Genomic DNA, 22,006 nt, shown 5'->3' with positions numbered 1-22,006 from the left:
GCAAGGTGGTTTCACTGCAATACAGGGGGATTTTTTTTTTCTTTTTTTCTTATTTTGAGTGTTTGTTCGGGGGGGGTTATATGGAGGAAGAGGGCTTATACGCGAGAAATTGAACTTTGTCAGGCATCCCCAGCTAGCGGGACGTAATAGCACCATTGAACGGCCCCACCTCCTGAAACATGGCATACGCAACTTATCACTCAAAACCACTTGAGAACTTGGGGGGCTCAAAGAACAGATAAAACTGAGCAGTGTTTGACTCATAATTAAGCGCTGGAGCTCCGGTAAAGAGGAAGAATTCTTAGCAAAGACTTCCCAACCAATTTCTCCTTGAAGGATCTTTAAACAATAAACTAAGTCTGACGCATGCACATCCCTGCATACAGACCCCAAATGCAGTGCAAACACTACAGAAAAGAACCAGACCCATAACCTCTGCAGTAAAATACCATAGTTACCGAGTCAGTGGGTATAACTGGAATTGCACAGGTTCAGTGAGTAGAGAATTCAACATGACAAGATCATCAATTGCCTCCCTAGATATAGTTCATGCCGGCATCGCATACACAAGGCAGTAACAATAGTTTCAAGTACAGCATGTGTTACATTTTGCATCCAGGCTTTCCATAAGCATAAGTAATTTCAACACAGATATGTTACTTCCACAAAGGCCACTGCGCTTAATTTATCACAAAGAGCACTTAAAAGAATGACACTGTTACACTGACTGGGGAACTCGATGCGGCTTTGTAGACACGGAGGGGTTATTCTAAAATCTGTGCTTATGGTGTTGTCCTATAGAAGGCCTGTTAGCTTACATGCTCGTGTATCCAATTCCTGAAATTACCCAGGCCTTCCAACATATCTTTATAACAGGCATATTACAAAGGTATGACTGTGCATGTTTTTTTTTTTTAATACCAGACTATGTGCTGCTACCATAGACAAATAAAAGCAAAATGAGAGAATTACATTGGTCAGACTGAAAGACCGTACGTTGGTTTCTTACTTGGTTTTACGATAACCGTGCAATTAATCATTCCCAGCAGTACATGAAAAATTGCACCTCTGCGAAATATGCCAAATAAATGTTTGAATTCCTCAGTTTGCATTTTATTTGTACATGCTAGTACGCACGTCTGAAACCCATGACACTCTTCAACGTGTGCACCGTAAAGATACTGAATGGTTGCTTTAGAGAAACGCTTGGTCTAACATGACTGTTACCACAGCCAAGAACAAGTAAATATTCACAAAGCAACTCGCTGTATTCAATACTGAACACACTTGCCTTCACTACCTTGATAACAGAGAGTGACATACCTTTCATGCTGTAAAGCAGCACTGCCAGCAATGAACACCATTACAGATATGCCAAGCAGCTTTAAACTATTGCACATGCCGTGCAGAAAAAAATGATCGCTGGTGTGAGGACAGCAGCCAAGCCGAGAATTTCAGAACAAATATCTCCTACAAGATAGCTTGGAAACCGACTCCACTCGCAAAGTTCGTGTCACGAGAATTTGAGGACAGTGTCGTCTCTGGTGAAAACAGTCCAACACAACTGCATTGTACACTTCTACCACCTTGGGTTCTAAACAGATGAGTCTGGCCATTACGGAACTTCGAACAAACCAAAGCAGTTCACAAAGCCTGGAACAGGAACAGCTAAGCCGAGCCTCAAGCGGCTTGACCAGTACATAAATTAGTGCCACGCTTCGTCCATGCTGCCATGTCCGTCCCATCCACAGCAGCACACACTTTGTGCACAGGCAGGACAGAAAAAAAAAAGCCAGAGGGTAGACAAATGCTGTCTAGTCTTTGCTGTCTTGCTGGTTCACAATATGTCTGCAGTCATAGAATGCTACCAACCCACGTTCCCAGCCTGTAGCCTACCCAACCTGTAGCCATCCAAGACATGCCCAAAAAGCAATGAAATAGCATTTTGACAGGCAGCATATAATGATGTCAAAATGTACATGAATACTGAATCCTGCCTTGGATAAGGCCAAGGAAAGTTAGCTCAGTTGTTAGGCAAACAAACTGCCGGGGTCCCTAGGTCTTTCCAAAGAGACATCAAGGTGAAAGCCTTTTCACCTTCCTTGTCTCTTCATTGAACCCTTCATCGAGCCCTTCACTGAGCCCTTCACTGAGCCCTTCATTGAGCCCTTCATTGAGCCCTTCATTGAGCCCTTCATTGAACTGTTCTTCCTTTCTTCTTCTTTTTCAAGGAAGTGCACATGGTTATGTGACTTTAGGCTAAGTGACACGAACGCTTTTGTTGATGCTGTGGCTGATGAGGATTATGAACAACAGCCGAGCCCTTTGTAATGCGTTGGGAGCATTCAACCGACCAATCATTACGCAATTCACACTGCGTGATGCCTCGCGCTATTCTACGACTCTGCCCCGCAATATTGCATCTGTTAACGCGACTCCTTGCCCGACATGACTACTGTGTAGGGTCTTTTACCCAGAAGTTTTCAAGCACTGGTGTGGCTCTGTGATGAAATACTCAACTGCGACGCACAATCGGGGTTCGGTACCAGATCAGACCCTGATTTTTATTCATTTGATTTCTATTGTGGTCATGTCTCTATACCACACGATGTGGCCAGCATCTGATGAGGCACTTAACACTTTTGCCTTAATAATTACCAAGACTGCGCTGACTGAAGGCACGAAAGCAACACAGGATCTCTAAGAGACTGTAATGATGGGCGTCAGAATAACCTTGGCCGCCTAAGATTCTTTACAGTACATCAAGAGCAGAGTACACAAATGCTTCTGCATTCCCTCACGATTCAAATGCAGCCAAAACGGTCAGACAACAAAGTCGAGACCTCACACAGGTGCAGCAGGTTCACTTACCGTGCTTGAAAGATGAATAAATGTGCTAAGAACCATAGTAAACACACTTAAATTCCTTTAAATGTGAACGACTACAGTCGGATTTCGGTCACACTGACATAATCATAAGTCGATTTGAGGATACGACGAGCGTGCGGAGAATTTTCGTGGGAGCAGTGAACGTTTGAGCGCGTTGCGATCAAACGCTTTCCGACATCAACGTACTCCATTATCAGAGAAACGACAGAGAAATGGTGTCCAGCAAACGACAGCGGTGGTCAACATTGTGGGCTGCCGTTGATCAGGAGGCAAACGCCTCCGAGGACACTCTACTCTTGTAGAAACATGGGCAAATGACAGTGACATGACAGAGCTGAAGGCAACTGTGTGAATGAGGTCTTGCACATCTGTCTAGGCAGAGGTTAGATCACATGCCATTTCAGTCAGTCGGAATGACAAGTTGTTAGTTCCAGTGAAGGCCAAGAGGTGGACAGTCAACCTGCTTCCACAAACAAGGTATCATGGTCGAAAATGTGTTCAGTCAGCCATTACAAACAAGAAATACATCTTTAGATACAAGATCAGAGTGCGCACTGAGCCTCCTTTATAGTGACAGCTCTTTTGCATCAGTCGGCGAAGGAGAGCTGTTAATTAAATGCACATTTCCTCCCACCTGCTCGAGAGCATATCATCTTCCATGTCAACCAAGCCTCTAGCAGTCCCTATCAAATAGTACCAAAAGCACCGAAACACATTCACTATCTATCGGAAATCCCCACACGTCACTCACTCTAAACACATCACAAATCTTTCTTTTTTTTTTGTTCACACTGCAACAAGGCACTCGCCAACGAACTCCGCGTTGTTGAAACCAAATGCGGAATCAGAATCGACAATGCTCGAAGCCGAGTCGTTAAGTCGTCATCACAGCAATATGGAAAAAGCAAGCATAACCCCCGAATAACAGTGGCCGAGTGGTGCACTCGTTCGTTACGGGGTCACATGCCGCAAAGCAGATCTAGCCACCAGAACGCTGTCACCCAAAGGGTTGTGCATGGATGACAGCTACCGGTCGGGCAAGTCCTCCTGAACTGTAATCACCGTCACAGGCGCTGCTGCGGGAGACTGTGTCGACGGTGGCGGTGGCGATAGCTCTGGCAACGTCCTGCAAGGAGAGCAGTGAATGATAATGTCAATACAGTGCGGTAATTTGCTGATACTTACACATTTCTACGAGCACCTTAAGGGCCTGTTAGTACAAAAGAAGGGGAATAATACGAGAGGCTAGTTTCTTTGTTAGACACAACTAGTAAAACCAACAGACAATGCGGCCAATTCATGCAAAGCACAAAGTATCTTGCTCCTTCTTAGGCACTAGTTGACGCAACTAGCAAAAACTACAGGTGTACACAATTGTATACAAGGCATTTCAAAGGGTTAATTAAAAACAACAAATAGCGTTCCCTGTACTTTTCTTGCAGCTTTTTTTTTGTACCTTCACAAGGTATTGTATAGCAAAAATGGGACACTCTAACAATTCCCCTAGTCTTTATTGATTTCATAGTAAGGGTCTAGATTCCAGCAGGGCTGATGCCTTTAAATAGCTCAGTAGTGTTTACTGTTCAGCTGCCTGTCCCTCACAGATTCTCGTACTATGTGATGGGCAAAAAGAATGTTCTACATTTTGCTGCAATGGCCACAAGTGGCACTAGGTAATAGTGCGGTTACACAGACAGAAGTACCCAAGAATGTGGATAAGGGAGAAGGTTTCACCACAGCACAGTGGTACTGCATCGCAGACATAATGCCGAGGTTGTGGGTTCGGTTTCCACTAGTGGCAAGTTGCTGTTCGTCCAATTTCATTTCTCTTCATCTCACCAAATATTCACCACTTAATGTCCCCAGTGCTTTCTTTGGCTTCACTGTCTTGTACAACGCATGCAGGAGGAACCGATAACAACAACGTCTTGTGAGGAACTGTTTATTGTTTACCAAAAACGCGAGCAGGCATGCAGGGCGAAGCAAAAGCGAAAGAGGAAAAATAGGAGAAAAGGTGCGCGGTTCGAGTTGTCCCATCTTTTCCGCACCGTTCAACTAGCAGCGGCGGCGTAGCAAGAGAGTTTTGTAGCGTGAGCTACACTGGCCTAGCCGAGCCAGTTTCGCGTGGCTCCTCAAGAGCCGTGCTGCGCATGCGCGAGGATCAGTGATGTCACGCACCGGAGCCGGCACCTCCCTCGCACTCTGCCGCGACTCGCCACCGCCAGTTCGCGCTTTCCAGAGGAGTGACGTCGTAGCCATGGCAGACGTATTGGCGCCGGCACGCGCGCAGCTATTAGCCTTCGCTGTGCAGTCGCTGTCTGACACTGCGCTGGAGCCGCTTGATAGCGCCTCTGACTGGCATTTGCCAGTGTGGTTTAGCCAAGGAGAAGGAGAGCGCTAATGCTGCTCAACGGCACAGAAGAGGGGAGAAGCTTAACTCGTCAGATCCCGAAGTAGTTGCCTGGCAAAATAAATATACATGTGCTACATAATACGTATATAACGTGTGTGCGTCATTGGAGCAGCAGTAAGCATGATAATCAAGCTAATCCTAGACAATCAGGAAAGCTAAGAACAATCAGCTGAACCTTTGCTAACGCTACGTTATCCTGGCATAGCCGAGCTAAGCCACTGCAACATTTTTTAAATGCGAAGCATTTCTTAGCGAACCTTTGACACTTAGAGCGTTTCTTTCCGTCCGTCCGTCCGTCCGTCCGTCCGTCCGTCCGTCCGTCCGTCCGTCCATCCATCCATCCATCCATCCATCCATCTATCTATCTATCTATCTATCTATCTATCTATCTATCTATCTATCTATCTATCTAGCCGCCTACGTCTAGGTGCTCTCATGATCGCCTCCTTAACTTGGTGTAGACGAAAATTTGCATGGGATGGTAAGAGAATTTGACGGATGTGACTGTCTGGTCATGACATGACTAACGTGAAAATCCTGTCGCGTACGTCGTCAAACCCTTTCCTCCAGACACGTGTGGCACATACCCGTTTACCACGGGCCGCCGTGTACGGGTATGCGCCACAGGTGATTGACAGTTTACATCTACCTAGGAACGGCGAGAGAATGGGGTCCCGTACTAGGGAGCCCCACCTACTGCTTGTAGGTGCCGTCCCCTTAAGGGGCAGTCCCTGCATACCTCCCTTGTTTTCCTTTTTTTCTAATAATTGTTTTTACCACCACCACCAGAACAGATATTTGAAACTTAAATGCGAGAACGTTAAGAAAAACCGACATCAATAACAATGACCCGACTAATGGAAAGAATGAAAATTAGGATCCCAGCAGGAATCGAACCCAAGCATTCTGCGTGGCAATCAGGTATTCTACCACAGAGCCACGCCAGGTATATAAACTGGTTTGGAAAAAGAGACTACGCAGGAGTAATGTCGGTGCAACGTCAATTGTGGTTGTGGTGCTGGCTATCTAATTTTGCAAGAAAGCAATAAACACTACAAGATACTCCTACGTTGTGTACTCCTACGATACAGGCGTCATATCAGATTAACGTCGGTTACTCCAGTGTTGGCTCCGCTTTTATAGCAGTGTAATAAATATCGCATTCGTATTCCTATGATTCAGCAAGCTATATTGAATCATTGCTCCAACCCTAAGGAATGCATTAACAAAAGATACGTATGATATTCACATCATTGCACCGTAAAGAGCACTTAGTCTGCAAGAATGACGCAGTGTCCTCTTCATTTCTTACGAGGCTGGGCGATCTCATGCTGACCGAGGATGATGCCAGATTGATTGACAGCCGCTTTGTAGACTAGGTTACGTAGGCCACATACGCCCAGGTAGTCTACGAATACGACGAGCGCCGTCCATTGATGTTGGTCTACGTAGCACTATCCAGGCCTAGCAGCCTCGACGGCCTATATCGACAGACAATTTGTCGACGAAATGACCGAGGCAATTACAATTTGCATCAGCTGTACTATACCTCACACTTCACTACACATGGACCCCTCGTCACCGCTATCACGACCGGACCCGATAACAAGTCATGACCAGCTGCTGGTGCTCACTGATCACGCTGATGTTAACCTTGTTCAAGAACTTCCAAGAACCTTTTCCAGACATGCACACAGGTACGTAAAACGTGCGTGCGTTCTCCATAATAAGTGACAAGTATAAGGACTACATATCAGCATACCGCTTCTGGTGTTCGTAATACTCACGTTGCCGTTGGCAGCGTTACCCGACTGTAAACAGCTGGTTATATAACACATATACGGCTCTTCAACATATATGCGTGCGTATAAAATTTATACAAATCTTTAGCGTCATTTTGTAACTTTGCGCTCAGTAAACAAAATTACGCTACCGTCACCTTCCCGCCGCACGCTTCGCATTACATCGGCTCCCACGGTACGTGGGATCTGCCCATTTTTATTTTGTTCGTTTACAATGCCGCAGGCACAAGGCCAGCTTTGGGGCGCGACGTAAGAGGACGCGCCTCAGTCTTATTGCCCTTATGTGGGTGAAGTCAAACTGACTGTACAGAACTCACGGATTGAAACATGTCAAATTAGGGCTCTGCAATGTAGATACTTTCACTTCTACCCAGTTCAGTTCATGGCCCATTGGCATAATATTGGCTTGTACACTTACATCAGAGCCAATACAACCTATACAGGCCAGGTTCATAGAGCCATAGCGCAGTTATTTAGAGCAATTCTGTATAGGAGTTGTTACACTTGAAGTTTTCATGTCATGCTTCAATCCGTGAGCACTGTACACTAAAGGAAAATATTAAGTTTTGTTAGAATGACTGTTTACCTGCGTTGGAGTATATCACCACTTTCTGCGCACCAGTAAACAAATTTTTTCAAATTTTTTGTGTCGAAAACAACCACCGAAAGTCCCTGGTGCCGCTTCTCAATTTGAATTGTCCGTGCCGAATAAAGGATCATGCCACCACCTCGGTTGCTGATTTGTGATAATCAACGGGTGTCCGAGAGCTACATGGCCGTAATATGTAGCAACAACTATGGCTTACTGCATTTTATTTATTGTCAAAATTTATGTAAGCCGTTCGGCAGTCAGAACAGATGATCTGACGTCATTTACTGAGGTACCCACAGTGCATGACAGAGGGCACCACTCCAATTTCTCAATTTCGTTGTTTCCTCGCTTACAAATGCTCCGTTATCGCCAGGAATGGTGAATTGGTTTTACACAAACCTAATCTTTCAATCTAGCTCAACTAAGTGTTTCCCTTTAGTGTCCCTTTAATAAACAATATCCAGCATTGGAGAATACACACCGAATAAGGAATAAAGCTCAGCAACCACACCGCTTGCCCTTGCACTCACTTTGTTGTAGCAGGAGAGGCTCCAGAGCCACCACGAATGAGCAGGAGTGCCTCCTCGTAGGAGGGTGGGTCCTCCTCCGTGGTAGCCATGAGCAGTGGAAATGCCGCGGCCGTTGTCGAACCACGGCACATGGGAGAGTCGCAGCCTGTCGCCACTGCCTCGTACGGAGGTGGCAGGGATGCTGCCCTTTGTTGAAGACCCCTGCAGACGGCAGGAAGTAATAGTTTTAAATATTTCCTATAGTTGCACCTAACCTCTTGCATTTATCAATACCCTCCCAGTCATACGCCAGTGCAAGGAAGCCAGTGGGTGACTGCCATGGCGCCATAATGCTAGACATTTGGTACCACTTGAAAGCCTTAAGTGCCTCAGCAGATGCTAGCCTCAAAAAACATGGCGAGCGGTAAAAAAGCTCATGTGACCTTGACAAAAGTCGCATAATAAAAATTGGGATTCGAGCCAGAATCGCTAAACTATCCAGATTCTCTAATACGTTCTCAACAATTCAACTCTTTAAAGTTGTGAACTTTGTAAAGGCAGGCGCCACCTTAAACAGCTTTAACTGCAACCCCCTGACCCGCCATGGTGGTCTAGTGGTTACGGTGCTCGACTGCTGACCTGAAAGTAGCAGGATCGAATCCCGGCCGCAGCAGCTGCATTTTCGATGGAGGCGAAAATGCTTGAGGCCTACGTACTTACCTTTAGGAGCATGTTAAAGAACCCCAGGTGGTTAAAATTTCCGGAGCCCTCCACTACGGCATCCCTTAATCATATCATGGTTTTATGACGTTAAACCCCAACAATTATTAACTGCAACTCCCTAAACAACGCACCTTATTCGTACCCAGCAGCATCCAGTCGCAGACCATACCACCCTCGCTCATTTGACCTCCTCTTTCAGCACTAGAGTCGATTCTGTGTATTGAGGCAAATGGTTAAACTGTCCTACCACTAGCCTCAATGTCACTACATAACCGAAATGTTTTTCTTTTGACCCATTTCAGACATCGCACTACGTTTGGGCGATACTTGATTTTGCTGTACTAGTGCTTGATGCATCTGTCTAGTGAAGGAAATTAACAGAACTTCGCCGAGACAGAGTGTATATTTTTCCTACCAAATATGCTTTTCCATTTTGACTCACGTTCACTAACCATGTAGCCCGCACTTGGACTCGGATTGAACAAAGCCAGGTTCTGCCAGCATCACTCAACCGCCATAACGAATTTAGCATCACTTTAAGAAACTTCACCTGTTCTTGGCATCATTCTGAAGGCTCTGGAAAGAAGAGTTAGTTGGACTTGCCCACGATGAACTGATGAGCACTCCCCACTTTTCAGAGCACACTCAAAATGCTCTCTGAACCACAGAACGCCCCACCACGGTGGTCTAGTGGTTATGGCGCTCGTCTGCTGACCCGAAGGTCGCGGGATCGAATCCCGGCCACGGCGGCTGCATTTTCGATGGAGGCGAAAATGTTTGAGGCCCGTGTACTTAGATTTAGGTGCATGTTAAAGAACCCCAGGTGGTCGAAATTTCCGGAGCCCTCCACTACGGCGTCTCTCATAATCATATCTTGGTTTTGGGGTGTTAAACCCCAGATATTATTATTATTAACCACAGAACTCCCAGCGTATAAGCAAAATGGCGAATAGGAGCTGGTGAAGGGCTTTGTAATGCGATACTATAGCTGTTTCCTGCACGGTATGGACAAACAATGACAGCACTCTCAAATGTAATGTTGACACTGAGGGTTGTTACTCCAAAACCTGCCAGAGGAGGGCGCCATTCACAGTGAAATGTGCCAATGAAGGATCTACCTCAGTAAGCCCGGCTCCACAGCCACGAGATGAAGCTCCTGGAAACAGATAAGAGAAGGCATACATTACTCATCAGAGCTTGAACATCCACTGCTAGACCACAATGTGCGTTACATTTCTAAAAAGAAATCTGCACTTTGGCCTATAAGGTCAGTGAGTCAGCCATACTGCACTATCATAACGCTCTTCAACTGCCTTTAAAGTGACAGTTCAAACTTTTCTAAAATGCGAAACACTGCTAGATGACTTTAAAATTTAAGACAATGCTGAGCGCTTGCCCTTAAGCATGCTGGCCTAGCTTCACAGACATTAAACCCGACATTATACGTTGCTTTATTATTTCCTTCTTCGCTCATGTGTCATCGCAGCTAAACCTCGGTTTGAATGAGTCGTAAAACCTGAGCTTGATTTCGTTAGAACAATAATTTCACTGAAGCGAAAATGCTTGAAGGACTGAATAATTTTGTTTGACAAAAATAATAAAATGCAATTTCTGCTCGCATACAGTATATTTGCTGTAGTGAGAGAACTAAATCTTGGCATTCCCATATGTTGCCCATACTTTAAAAAAATTGTTTAATTTGAGCAAGATATTGAGTTTACTTCGTTACTTCAATGAGCTCAACACGTATGTCACAGGAAGTGCATTAAAAAGAAAAATTCACTAAAACTGGTTTACATTATGACTGCATGGAAACAAGCTTTGGAATACTGCTTTGTATATTTTCATTTGCTTTGTATATTTTCAGGTATAGCACTGAATTAAATTATTGCTGTTTTTATGTCTTCATTATCGGTTTGTAAAAGCAAGCGTAAACAAGTCCAAACAGCTATTTTATCATCTTGAATACTTCAAGCCATCAGAGGTATATTCAACAAGAAGTTTAAAAACTGGGTAGCAATGCTTTTCTGCAAACAGGACTTGCTAAATTTTTTGCAGCAATTTGTACAACCTTTGTAACATCATAAAATAAGCTCAAGGTTGTACACTCCACAGAAAATTAATGAGATATGGGCCAGTATTTATTATCCCAAATGGTGAGAAAATAGCAGCACCATTGATCAGTCTGATTTATCAGAACAATTCAGTAAATTCTCAGCCACACTGTTTTTATACAAACTATGCCAAGTATTTAGACTGGCTCTGAGAGAGCTATCCACTAGTTTGCTGGGATCTCTCAGCTTACAGTTGACACATGCAGAATTACATTGAATTCCAGACAAAACATGCAGGTAAACATTTAATTGTGCTTGCAGTCCTCTCTGTGACAAGTGCTCATTCACCTCTAAAGCAGTTGCCAACTCTGCAGTAGTGTTTAAAAATGTTAAAATTTTTTTATCGAGTTCATCGGGATTGTTCAGGAAAATTAACCTTGGAAAATTGAATTAATCACCAATGTTTCCTAGATTCTAAGTTAAAACATAACAATTTCACCTATGCTTTCTCTGGTTTCATTGCCTGCTTTCTTCATATTGTCATGTTGTTGTGACAGTAAAGAATGCAGGAGCGAAATACTTAGCTAATGATTAAGCTCTTTATTAGGTGAACTTATGCCCTGCAATGACAAATAACCCTCAAAGCAAGGCGATAGCGTCAAGTGCAGTCACTGGCTATCCAAGTCTGATCCAAGGGTGAACTGCATTGGCTCATTATAACTGCATCATCGCATATTCCAGTGTAATCGCTGTAGCTCGTATAAGTTTTACAATGCAAAGCGCTATCTGCGGCATGCATGGAATCTGACTAGAAGTGGTGATAGCATTTGATAATAATAATTTATAATCGCTGGGGTTTTACGTGTCGAAACCATGATATGATTATGAGGTGCATCACATTGAAGGGCTCCAGAAATTTCGACCATCGAGGGTTCTGTAACGTGCACCTAAATCTAAGAATACAGGCTTTTAGAATTTTTGCCTCCATAGAAATTAGACCACCGTAGGTGGGATCAAACCCACATCTTTCGGGTCAGCAGCCGACGGTGATAGCATTTGAGAAGCTTCCGACTTATAAAGGCACATCATGAACTGAGCGTTAACTTCGTAACACTTGTTAGCTGGTAAAAATAATTAGCGGGAAACCATAAATGTGATGTCAATGCAGTTCACACTATGAATAACACACAGCCCTTTAAAACCACTTAACCTTCTCGCCCACTGCACTATGATGGCTTCAAATTTGGCAGTGTTAATGCCATGAGGTGGATTACGAGGTCTTTTGGGCCTTCTCGAAAGCTTGTGCCGTATGAATGTGATTAGTAGCAGTGTAGGCGCATCCATAAAGCTGTCCATACGTGGTGCGGTAACTGAAGCAATGCTCAGCAGTTAAATGCAGCAGTGTTGCCACAAGGGCAGAGTGCACAGTTGGAGAAACAGCTGTTCAGAAAGAGCAACAACTAGGCCCACTTCGGAAACAACGCAGAACACCCCACATCTGTTGTGCCTGCACGACCAGGTCCGCGGAAAGCACAGGGACGACGTCTGCCTCGTATTTCATCGAAAAGATTTAAGCAACCGGATGATTGGCTCTTATCATTCACTCGTGAAATAAAAACAACTGGCTCGGAAAAAGAAAGACAAAAAAAGATATCCTAATTTATTGAAGCTGCAGCCTCTAAATCAGCTGGAAATCCTGGCCGAACATACACAGATGGGAGCAAAGCACCCCACATTTTTGAAGGCACCCCACATTTTTCAGGCCACAAGGCCACCCCTGCCAGCCATTTGGCCCAGGTGGCATGCTTTGACTCGTGCATCGAAACTTTTGTGAAAACCTGCAGGCTAAGAGAGGACACAGGCCTACACAGTTAATTAATAACAGAGCTTTTATTTTATTATAAATTTTTTAATACTACATATTGCATAGAGACAACTAAGGCAATGGCAGCTAAGGTGGTAAGCAGTACTCGCATTCTGTGGTGAGCGAAAAAATACTTTAAAAAACATAACAAAGTAACAGCAACTTTTAGAACAGAATGAACACACTTGCATAGTGCAATGCTAGCTAGCAGTAAGTAAGTAACCAGTACATAATAAACTCGCTTCAAGAGACCATGGCATCAAATTTTCAAGATTGAATTATCAATTGGATGTTAACCTGTCATATCACATCATTAGCCGCTCACCAAATGCACTCAAAACTTTGCATTCAGTGGGGTGGAAAATTTATTTCAGATTGTTTTTTATTTAACATTGCAGGTGAACTGTAAAGAACTGTCACAACCACAAGTGGTGATTAAATTAACTAATGCCCCTGGAAACGAGTCCCACGAGTAACGAAAGTACACTCTCGGAGGCCATGCTTGTATGCATTGCGAAAACAGGAAGTGGTTGCACAAGCCAGAAATACGTCGTGGCGGCCATGCAGAGGTCTTTTCCTTCTCTTCTGCTTAGGCTGTTTTTGTACGAGGCACATTCTCAACGCTTGCCCAATTTAAACCTTGGTTGCTTTAAAATGCAGCACAGCCCATCACTACAGATAACTGGTACATGAAGTGCAAGCAGATGCTGCCAAAACTCATGACCTGTATAGTTGTAGCAAGAAATTTGTGTCTACGCACCTTCCCTTCTTTCATGACAAATCCCTACAAACTAGCTCAAGCACATACCATTCATGGCATGCGTCTCCTGCTAAAGAATGAAGGTGCATGAGCTGCAGTTGCCAGGAAGTGGCAACTGTAGTGCGCGAAGCAGAAATGGACGTCACTGTACTTTCATATGTAAAGGATTAACGCGCTTAGCAAATGATATGTTTGTGTTCTGATAGCAGTGTGGGATGGCCACACATAGTTAAGGACCTCTCTCGGAGGCGGAAGTCACATAAGCTTGTCAGTTAGCTTCCGCCCGTATCTAGACTGCAGTGGTTCAGTGAGTGGAATAAATTCAGTGCGGTGTAAGTCAATTCAAAATGACAAGTGAGAACTGCAAACCCACTCCAATATCAACCAGGGATAAACACTTGTGCCACCGTGAAGCAAGCGATCCTGCTCCAGACAGACCAGTATGAAACACCATAAATTCCGGCACCAGATTAACACAACGTCGCATTTTACAACCCTCCCGGCTTAGTTTAGGCCTTATTGATTTGTTATCAGTATGTAATACAATATCAGTAATAGCAGTGTTTCAGCCTAAAGGAGTAAAAAAAATTGGGCGCCCCCCAATCCATGTTGCGAAGGTGGTTGGCCAGTGGAGCTGTGTTATCACTTGATCCAAAAGATCAATGCAACGTAACCTTGAAATAATGAGCAATGCAATGCAAGAAATAACTGACAGCAAGACAATTTATAGCACTGTACCGATCGAGACGCTGCTCTTCAAGAATCTTAACTGTGCGTGGCCTTCCCATAGTGCTATCAGAACAGAAATGAAATCACTTGCCAAGGAGGTTCGTCATTTACATATGCGAGCACAGTGACGTCAGATTCCCCTTCGTATGCTAGAGTTGCCATTCCTTGCAGCAAGTGCAGCTGATGCAACTGCAATCTTTAGCTGGAAAACACATTCTACGACTGCTACGTGCTTCCAAGGAGAGAAAGTCGAGCTGTTTGTAGGGGTTCATCATGATAGAAGGTAGGCGTGAGAACACGGACACAAGAGAAGGCAAACAGAGAAACCAAATGCCTGTTTGTGTCGTCTGGTTTTCTCTTTCTGTGTCTGCGTTTGCACATCTTACTTCGTTTCTCGATGCCACGTGCTTCACAATGTTTGAAGGCACCTTATCATCTATTGTTTAGTTTTGACACTTGTTCTGTGCTTTTCTCTGTTGAAATAAGCACTGCGGTGAGTCTTACACAGGATTTCAATGGAGATGGGCACTTTCAGCTTCAGTTTTGTGGAACGGTTTTCCGTCAACGGAGACGAAGACATCCCAGCAGCCGAGTCATATACAGCTTTGCTATAAAAACGAAACCCAGGAATTTGCAGCAACTTTTATGTCGCCACAATGCTAAATATTTTTAAGCAACCTGTGGCATCAGGCTGATGTAGAGGCATTGCGATTTCTTTGCAATATTTTAAAAATGAAATGACGACTCCCAGTGTCTCTTCCAAGGATCAACATATTGCCATAAAATTACCAACGATGCAGTGAAAGAACACTTTAGTAGCTTAAGCTGCTTTAATGTTTCCCATAAGTGTGCCTTGCATAACTATTGGAACATACCTGAATTCCACCATCTGATGCTTGAAACTTCTGCAGTCTATCTAATAGTACATATTGTTACGCTGAAGCGACAAAGAAGACAAAAAGAAGAGGAGAACGAAGTACCTTTGAAGCAACTCGGGGCCGGGCTTTCATCTATTCATTCGTAAATAAACACACCCCATCGTAACAATACGTATCATGACGTGATGAAGGTGCTGACGAGAGGGCAAGGCACTGACATAAGGTAGTTGAGCTTGTTATAAAGAGCAATGTTTTGTGTGATTTAAGGCAAGCATAAGAAACTTACAAAGAACAGTCCACTAACTTCACACTTAAAGGGACATTAAAGAGAAACACGATCTTTATATTATTAGTCATGAACACTTTCACAATTCCAAAACCAGCACGCTTGCCGCAAGAAGATGCTTCGTAAGCAAGAAAGCAGGCAAAAAGAAAATGCGGGTGGCGATGCTACATTAAAATTCCCGCACTAAATGGCGCGACATCATAGATTCTGACGGCATCGACTAGGGCCAACGTAGTGAGTAATCGGTAAATATGAAGTACATTGATCTGCGAGGGCGCCATAGGCTTAATATACTAAGTTTTAGGAAATTTCGCTGAGCCAATATCGCCAAAATATGACAAGTACACTTTAAAATCCGTGACGTCACACATGGAGAATTCGGCGTGAAACTTAAAAATGGAACTTTGACCTCGATTTATTCTTCTATTAATAAGGTTATGATGGTGAAATTAACAACATTAGAGTTCTGAGAATGTACACTTTATCCATCTAAACCGACTGATTGTTTCACTTTAGTGTACCTTTAAGCTTTGCCATAGAAGCTAATTGATGCCAATAACTTCAAAGTGATGCTAAATACAAGCATTTATTTGTACTGTTTTAGTAGATTACACTTATGAAAGGAAGAATCGTAAACCAGAACAGATGTAGAATCATAAGACAGGGCGATGACAGCACCAACTTGCAAGCTCCCATGACCTGGCGGATCCGAATGCATTTACTGGTGCACAGGTAATCTTTTTTTAACTGTGACAGAAGTTATACAGGTACTCGAAGTTGATTGACACCATCACAATTGGTGCTGTACTGGTATCAAATGTACACACGCTGCCTGCGTGTGGAGGGCTACAACATCTGGAACATTCAGAGGTGTGGCGGTGCATGCGGTTGCAACAACAATGAACCGAGACGGATGCACTCTCACGCTCCCTTGAATTGGCTCTGAAATGAAGGCAAAGTAGCATTCTGCCTTTTGTCTCTAGTACGACTATTGGGTGCCCAAACACTACACAGCACGAAATACTGTGGTGTGCAGACATATCACTGAGAAATGGGCAGTACAGCTCAAGCTGCAAACGCTGACCATTTCCCAACAGTCTCGTGTCGATGACTGTTAAGGCGTGGTGCTTGCAATGCTGCTAGCAGTTCTGTCTGTCACAGCGGCATTGTGAGATGAACAATAGCGGCCGGGGTATTTTTCTTGCCGTGAAACTGAAGTTCGCTAGTGTTTTGTGTAATGCCAACATGGCGTTCTTACGTATTCTTCAAATGTCATTTCGTGAGCTCCACTACGATGCCAAACCGTCCTATCACTTTTAATGCTGTTTACTTTAAGCGAACAGGCATTATACATTACATAGCATGTGCCAGCTTATTCGGGCTGAGCTAATAGCAAAAAAAAAAAGGAGGCCAAACAGATATCGTGATGAGTAGAACTGGTGTTACGTTAGCCATCGCCTTCTGTAAAAATGTGAATTCTTTGTTAGTGCTAATTACTACGTCATGATGATTAATTACCTAAGGTACTAATTACATGCACACAACTCAGGGCACGCACATCAACTCATGCGTCAGACTCAAAAGCCTGGTGTCAGATTGTTTTAAGCTTATCACAACTTCCATAGTTAACTTGATTGCTTATTAGTGGTGAATAGGATTGGGAGGTGGGCAAATTGGTATTGATTTATGGCAAATATCAGCAAACGGCACAGTTGTTGTTGCGACACAAAACACAGAGTGTGAAGTGAGCATGCCATAGTGGCACACTCAAAAAGTTATTTTCGTAAAACTAACTTTACTTGGTGGCTTACTTAGCAACTGAGAAAAAGTGAGAAAAGGGCAAACGTTTAGCCATATTGGTCACTGCTGTGAGTAAGCAGCCACATGACAGTTTCCAGATCTGCTTGCCCCGGCTTAGAGAAACGATAAGGAGTCTACCGAAACTCTGGCAGCATTGCTGTTACGCTTGCAAGAGGCGTGGGTGTGCGATAAGTTCCCCCATCTCTGAAATGCGGAAATTTGAAACGGCGCAACTTTGACATGCAGAAAGAAAAACCAGAGAGGAAGTAGTGAGCTGGAAACGACTTGGCATCATGTTTTTTCAGAATGTGACGCACAACTTGACTTATAAAAAAAAAAACTTTAGCCTCAGGAACTTCGCTTTAGAGCTGGCAATTACGAAAATAACTGGTTACCTGGTCTATTATTATTCACTATGTAATCGAGGCCAACAAGAAGAAATCACCAGTTTGTGCCAGGCGATGGCTGGCACATCATATAGACACCAAAAGCTCAACCTAGCAATTTTTCATAACATTCTCTAGGTTATAAAATAGCCCAGCTCAAATAAATAAAACTTTGAAATCTGTGATCTCACACATATGCATTGATGTTGAGGTTCCGACATGAAATTAGAGAAGTTCAGCCATCATTTTATTCAACAAAATCATCAGTTATGATAATTTTTGTTGTAATGTGGAAGAAACCTTTTTTTTAGATCATGCTGCTACTGCCAAAGCTTCATGAGAAAAACTCAAGGGCCATGTAATTAGAGTACTAGTAAATTGGCTGAAAGCAAATTAGGCTCAATTTAAGTGTCGCCACAAGGTTCGCTTCAAATTAAGTTCAAATCTTTTAATGCAAGACATCACTTCGGCATGCAGATAGCTCCGCGATTATTTTCTCTGCTCGTTCCTAGTAAATGCGTGCAACTTCACAAACAAGTCCAAGACACCAAGAACAGGTAAATCGGTGTGCAACTAGGCCCCACTCTGGTAGTTTGGTTGCCATGGAAACAGATAGAACGGAAGCTTAGCCTAATTTTCCAAACCAGTGCCATATCTCATAATTTCATTTTTTTTTAGCTTTTTGTATGTGGCTCTGACCTACTTGACTTGTGATGTCAGCTTCTGCAGTGGCTTGTGAACTGACACAGTCACATGTGTCCCCACAAATACCAACTAGCATAGCGCCTATGAGCACAAGATGGCTTATGGTGACACGACCCAAGTTACATGACGCAGCCATTAACATTACAATCTGCTCGCCAAGAAAGCAATCGGCACTGCTCTCAGAGGCACAAGCTACAGCTTTCCATGCACAAAAGGTAAATGCTCTGCTAAGTATAAATTATTTATAAACATAGTGCAAACGCTTGGGAGTGGAAGGTGGATGAATTGTAATTTTCAAAGCTAAATAAGCTGCACCTTCCTGGCTGTTGTTTACTTTTGTGTTGCAATCTGCCCAACCGTCTTCCACGTACTGCTTCTAACTAAAGCATTAATTACGGGTTCAATGCACGTGATGTCATCCACTTTTCTGAACCTAACATGTCACTACTTTTCCACCAGTTTTTCTTTCATCATTTCAAAGTGCAGCAAAACAGCCTGCTTTACAAACAAGTAGACAGAAAAAGTCGACAATACTGATTTCAGAATTAATAGCTACTTTAAAAAAGTGTAAAGCCGCTGAAAGTAACGCAAAATAACCGTTTTGGTTCTTGAACTATTCAGACAAAGGAAGGGGCAGCTGCAACTGTTTATTTTCGCTTTTTTTTTGTGTGTGTGCAGGGGCTGTTGCCGGAGCTCCAGCAACAGCTTTTGTTCAAATATTTTTCATCTTTTCAAGCTTCCATCTTTCCGTGGACTTCTGCCTTACTTTGGTGATGTCGTGTGCGATACAGGTTCAATAGGGAGCAAAAATTCAGCTAGCCAAAGTGGAGGGTAAAACAAAACTAGGTGACCCGCGCACGAGATGGTTAGACGGTACTTTTCAGGCCACAGGAAGATGTGTCGGTGAGATAACAAATAATGGCACTACCTTTCGGAAAGTGACTCAGGGTTAGTTAACATCTGTACACTTGCGTAGAGCCACAGGTCCCGACCCGAGCTATTTGCGGATGTTTGTTTTTGTGTGGCGTTTGCTCCACAACGAGCAAGTGCACAACGGCTGTCACCGAAGTTGCAGGAAGATGCAAATAAAAAGAAAACTGGTGGCAGTTAACGTGACGCAGGTGTGTACGCGTTGCCATCGTAGCTTTGGCCAAAGCTCCCTCGCTCCTTTCGCATGACTCATTCACGGCTGAGTCAACTCTGTGCCAAATGTCGTAGCTATGCTCGGCTCTAGGCTCGAAGCAAAGATTTCAGTGAGGCAGCGGAGTTAACTGTAAACTGTATTGCAGTTTTTCTCCTAGCCAGTTGCCTTGGGTGACTGCAAGCGCTCTTTGTGAATTTCACAATGGAAAAAGAAACGCACACTGACAATGTGTACGAGTGCTTGTGACATTTGCTGTGACTGGCCCGAGTATAGAAGTTCAAAAGCCTCCTACACTTACAAGAAATTTATAATGTGATCAGTATTGTTTGCTTTAAAAGCCAGCAAACAAGCAGGGCTTGAAAGGCAAGGCATTTGCCGTACACTTAGTGACGCTTTGAGCGAGGAATGCGACACGGCAAATGTCAGTTGCAAAACTTCATCGCCAAATGTGCAAAAAAAAAGAAGAAAAAAGATGGAAGGCGAAACATCCGTTGCACCGGCCTTCACTGTTAGCTGCTTTTCATCACGCATTCCAGCCTATGTTCGGCCGATAATCGGATAAATCGCTACGCCCTACGTGCCAGCTCAGAATCGCAAGGACACCGGATAAGCGAACGTGTGGTGGTACACGTTACGTGGTGTTCGAAACGTCCGCAAGTGTGACGTCAACAGGGGGGTGCAATCCTTCTGCAAGAACGCACTGCACAAGCACAAAGCGCGTTTGTTGTACAGCGCGCCGGGCAAACTAGAGCGTGACCCGCTTAGTCGAAAACCCGTAGCGCCACGAACCGTTCGCGATCGCTTCTAAGCGTGCGCCATCGACCCTGCACTGCGTCAATAAAAGCGTAAACGAAAAGAACGACGCTTCACACGGCTCACTTTCGATCGCGATCGAGCCCCGATCTGGATTCTCGATCTCGAGTGGCTCAACCGCGCGGGACGCCGAAGGAGCCAATCGCGGTTGAGGAATTCGATCGTGGCTCTATCGCGATCGAAAGTGCCCGTATGACGAAGTGCTCAGGCAAACAAGTCATAACGCAATACTTACGCGTAGCAAGGAATGTTGCCTCGTCAGATAGGCGATCATGGTCTCCCTCCGTAGGTACATGATCGTCTTCACGGCGAACATAAGTCCCGAACTAATGAATATCGGCCCGATAAGCCACATGTGAGTCAGGTTCGGAAACATCTGCTCGCTATCATCGAGCACCAGTATGGTGAGCACCGTGCCCAGCGAGAAAAGCACCAGGGCTAGCGAGAAGTAGCAGTACGAAGCACAGTTGCACGATGACAGGCTGCGGGCGAGCCTGTTGCCGCGCGTACGTCCACCCCTACGCGCACGAGCTGGGCTGTTTTCCGCGGACGACGCCGGAGCGGCGGCCGTTGTGGAGTCGTCTTCGTTCATCGTATCGTTGATCGCTTCACGCAGCGTATCAAGCGAGCACGCTATCCTTGAGAGAAGTCGCGCACCATGTTGCCATGCGGGAACGCTGTCGCGGCGGTCGTCGCAGTGGGAGTCAAACGCCGTTGAAACCGCGACAACATGTATGCAAACCAGCGGTCGCGAGACACCTGCTTCGACGGGTGGGCGGGTTGCTGCTGCGGGCGTCGAAGGGACGAGCAGGCTCGGCGTCTTCTTTTGCCCCGACGGTGTCCCGCTGTTGCGACAGCGCGAAATGAATTCCAGAATGCGGCGAGAGAGCGAGACGACGGCAGTCACCAAATCGCACACCGGATATACCGAGCAAGGGAAGCGAGGTCAGGCAAGCAAACAAGCGCCAAAAACGCGCGGTGCGTTTCGCGCCAGCTCGGCCGAAACGAAAACAAGAAATGGGACTCTTTAAATCGCCACAGTCGTGAAAGTTGATTGCGTGAGCCGCCTCCCGACAGGATCGTTGATCCCTGAAAATCCCTGAGCCGTTTTCGCGCCATCTATCGACGCTAGAATAAGTATGCCTGTTTGCGCATATAATTAGCAGGGATCCAATTACGAAAACTATGAGGGGACTGCAGGACTGCCAATAACGTTGTTACCAACTAACTGGTTACGCGGTGAATTTCTTATTCGTAATTTGCATTTGAACGAATAAAAGCGTTCTCAATATACCTAAACGTTTGCGGAGCTCAAACGGTGGTACGCTTTCCGATAGGAGATGGCGCGACAATCTGTAAACTTCAAGTTTCTAACGGATTGCGGCTGGACGCTCAGATGCGGGTTTGTGGAGGGTTGCGGTGCTATTCGTAGTAGCGCTGAAATTAAAACGCTTGGAGGGCAAACGAACTCCGACTTTATCGCGTGACATTGTTTTGGAGAGGGACTTTCTTCCTCGTTGAGGCTTGTTTTGAACGAAGTCCGCGTGTGTGCGTTGCCTAGGTTCGGCCACCGTGGAATAATGTGCTCAAGGATTATGCTTTCAAGTTGCGCTTGTTATTGTCGCTGGCGTCACGAAAAACCATTACAAGCAGCTCACG

General features: G+C 44.7%; 1 protein-coding gene across 1 annotated transcript; it reads right to left on the bottom strand.

The window, feature by feature from the left end:
* Positions 1-74: 74 nt before the first annotated feature.
* Positions 75-21,340, bottom strand: LOC119399792 (uncharacterized). The gene is made up of 4 exons (XM_037666633.2): positions 20,583-21,340; positions 10,047-10,084; positions 8,227-8,427; positions 75-4,015 (listed from the first exon to the last, which is right to left on the bottom strand). The coding sequence occupies exons 1-4, from the start codon at positions 20,937-20,939 to the stop codon at positions 3,916-3,918; spliced, it is 696 nt and encodes a 231-aa protein (XP_037522561.1). The 5' UTR covers positions 20,940-21,340; the 3' UTR covers positions 75-3,915.
* Between the last annotated feature and the right edge of the window lie 666 nt (positions 21,341-22,006).

Source organism: Rhipicephalus sanguineus, chromosome 7 (genome assembly GCF_013339695.2).
Source record: "Rhipicephalus sanguineus isolate Rsan-2018 chromosome 7, BIME_Rsan_1.4, whole genome shotgun sequence".
Classification (NCBI taxonomy): Eukaryota; Metazoa; Arthropoda; class Arachnida; order Ixodida; family Ixodidae; genus Rhipicephalus; species Rhipicephalus sanguineus.
The sequence above is the reverse complement of the archived record's forward strand: the minus strand, read 5'-3'. Positions and strand labels throughout refer to the sequence as shown.

What these genes read in the sequence shown, in the direction of transcription:
- LOC119399792 (XM_037666633.2), bottom strand. Translation starts at nt 20,939, where the DNA reads ATGAACGAAGACGACTCCACAACGGCCGCCGCTCCGGCGTCGTCCGCG. An exon ending in GGCAACATTCCTTGCTACGC is followed by an intron (nt 10,085 to 20,582) that starts GTAAGTATTGCG and finishes ATCTGTTTCCAG; the next exon opens with GAGCTTCATCTCGTGGCTGT. An exon ending in GTGGAGCCGGGCTTACTGAG is followed by an intron (nt 8,428 to 10,046) that starts GTAGATCCTTCA and finishes TGCCGTCTGCAG; the next exon opens with GGGTCTTCAACAAAGGGCAG.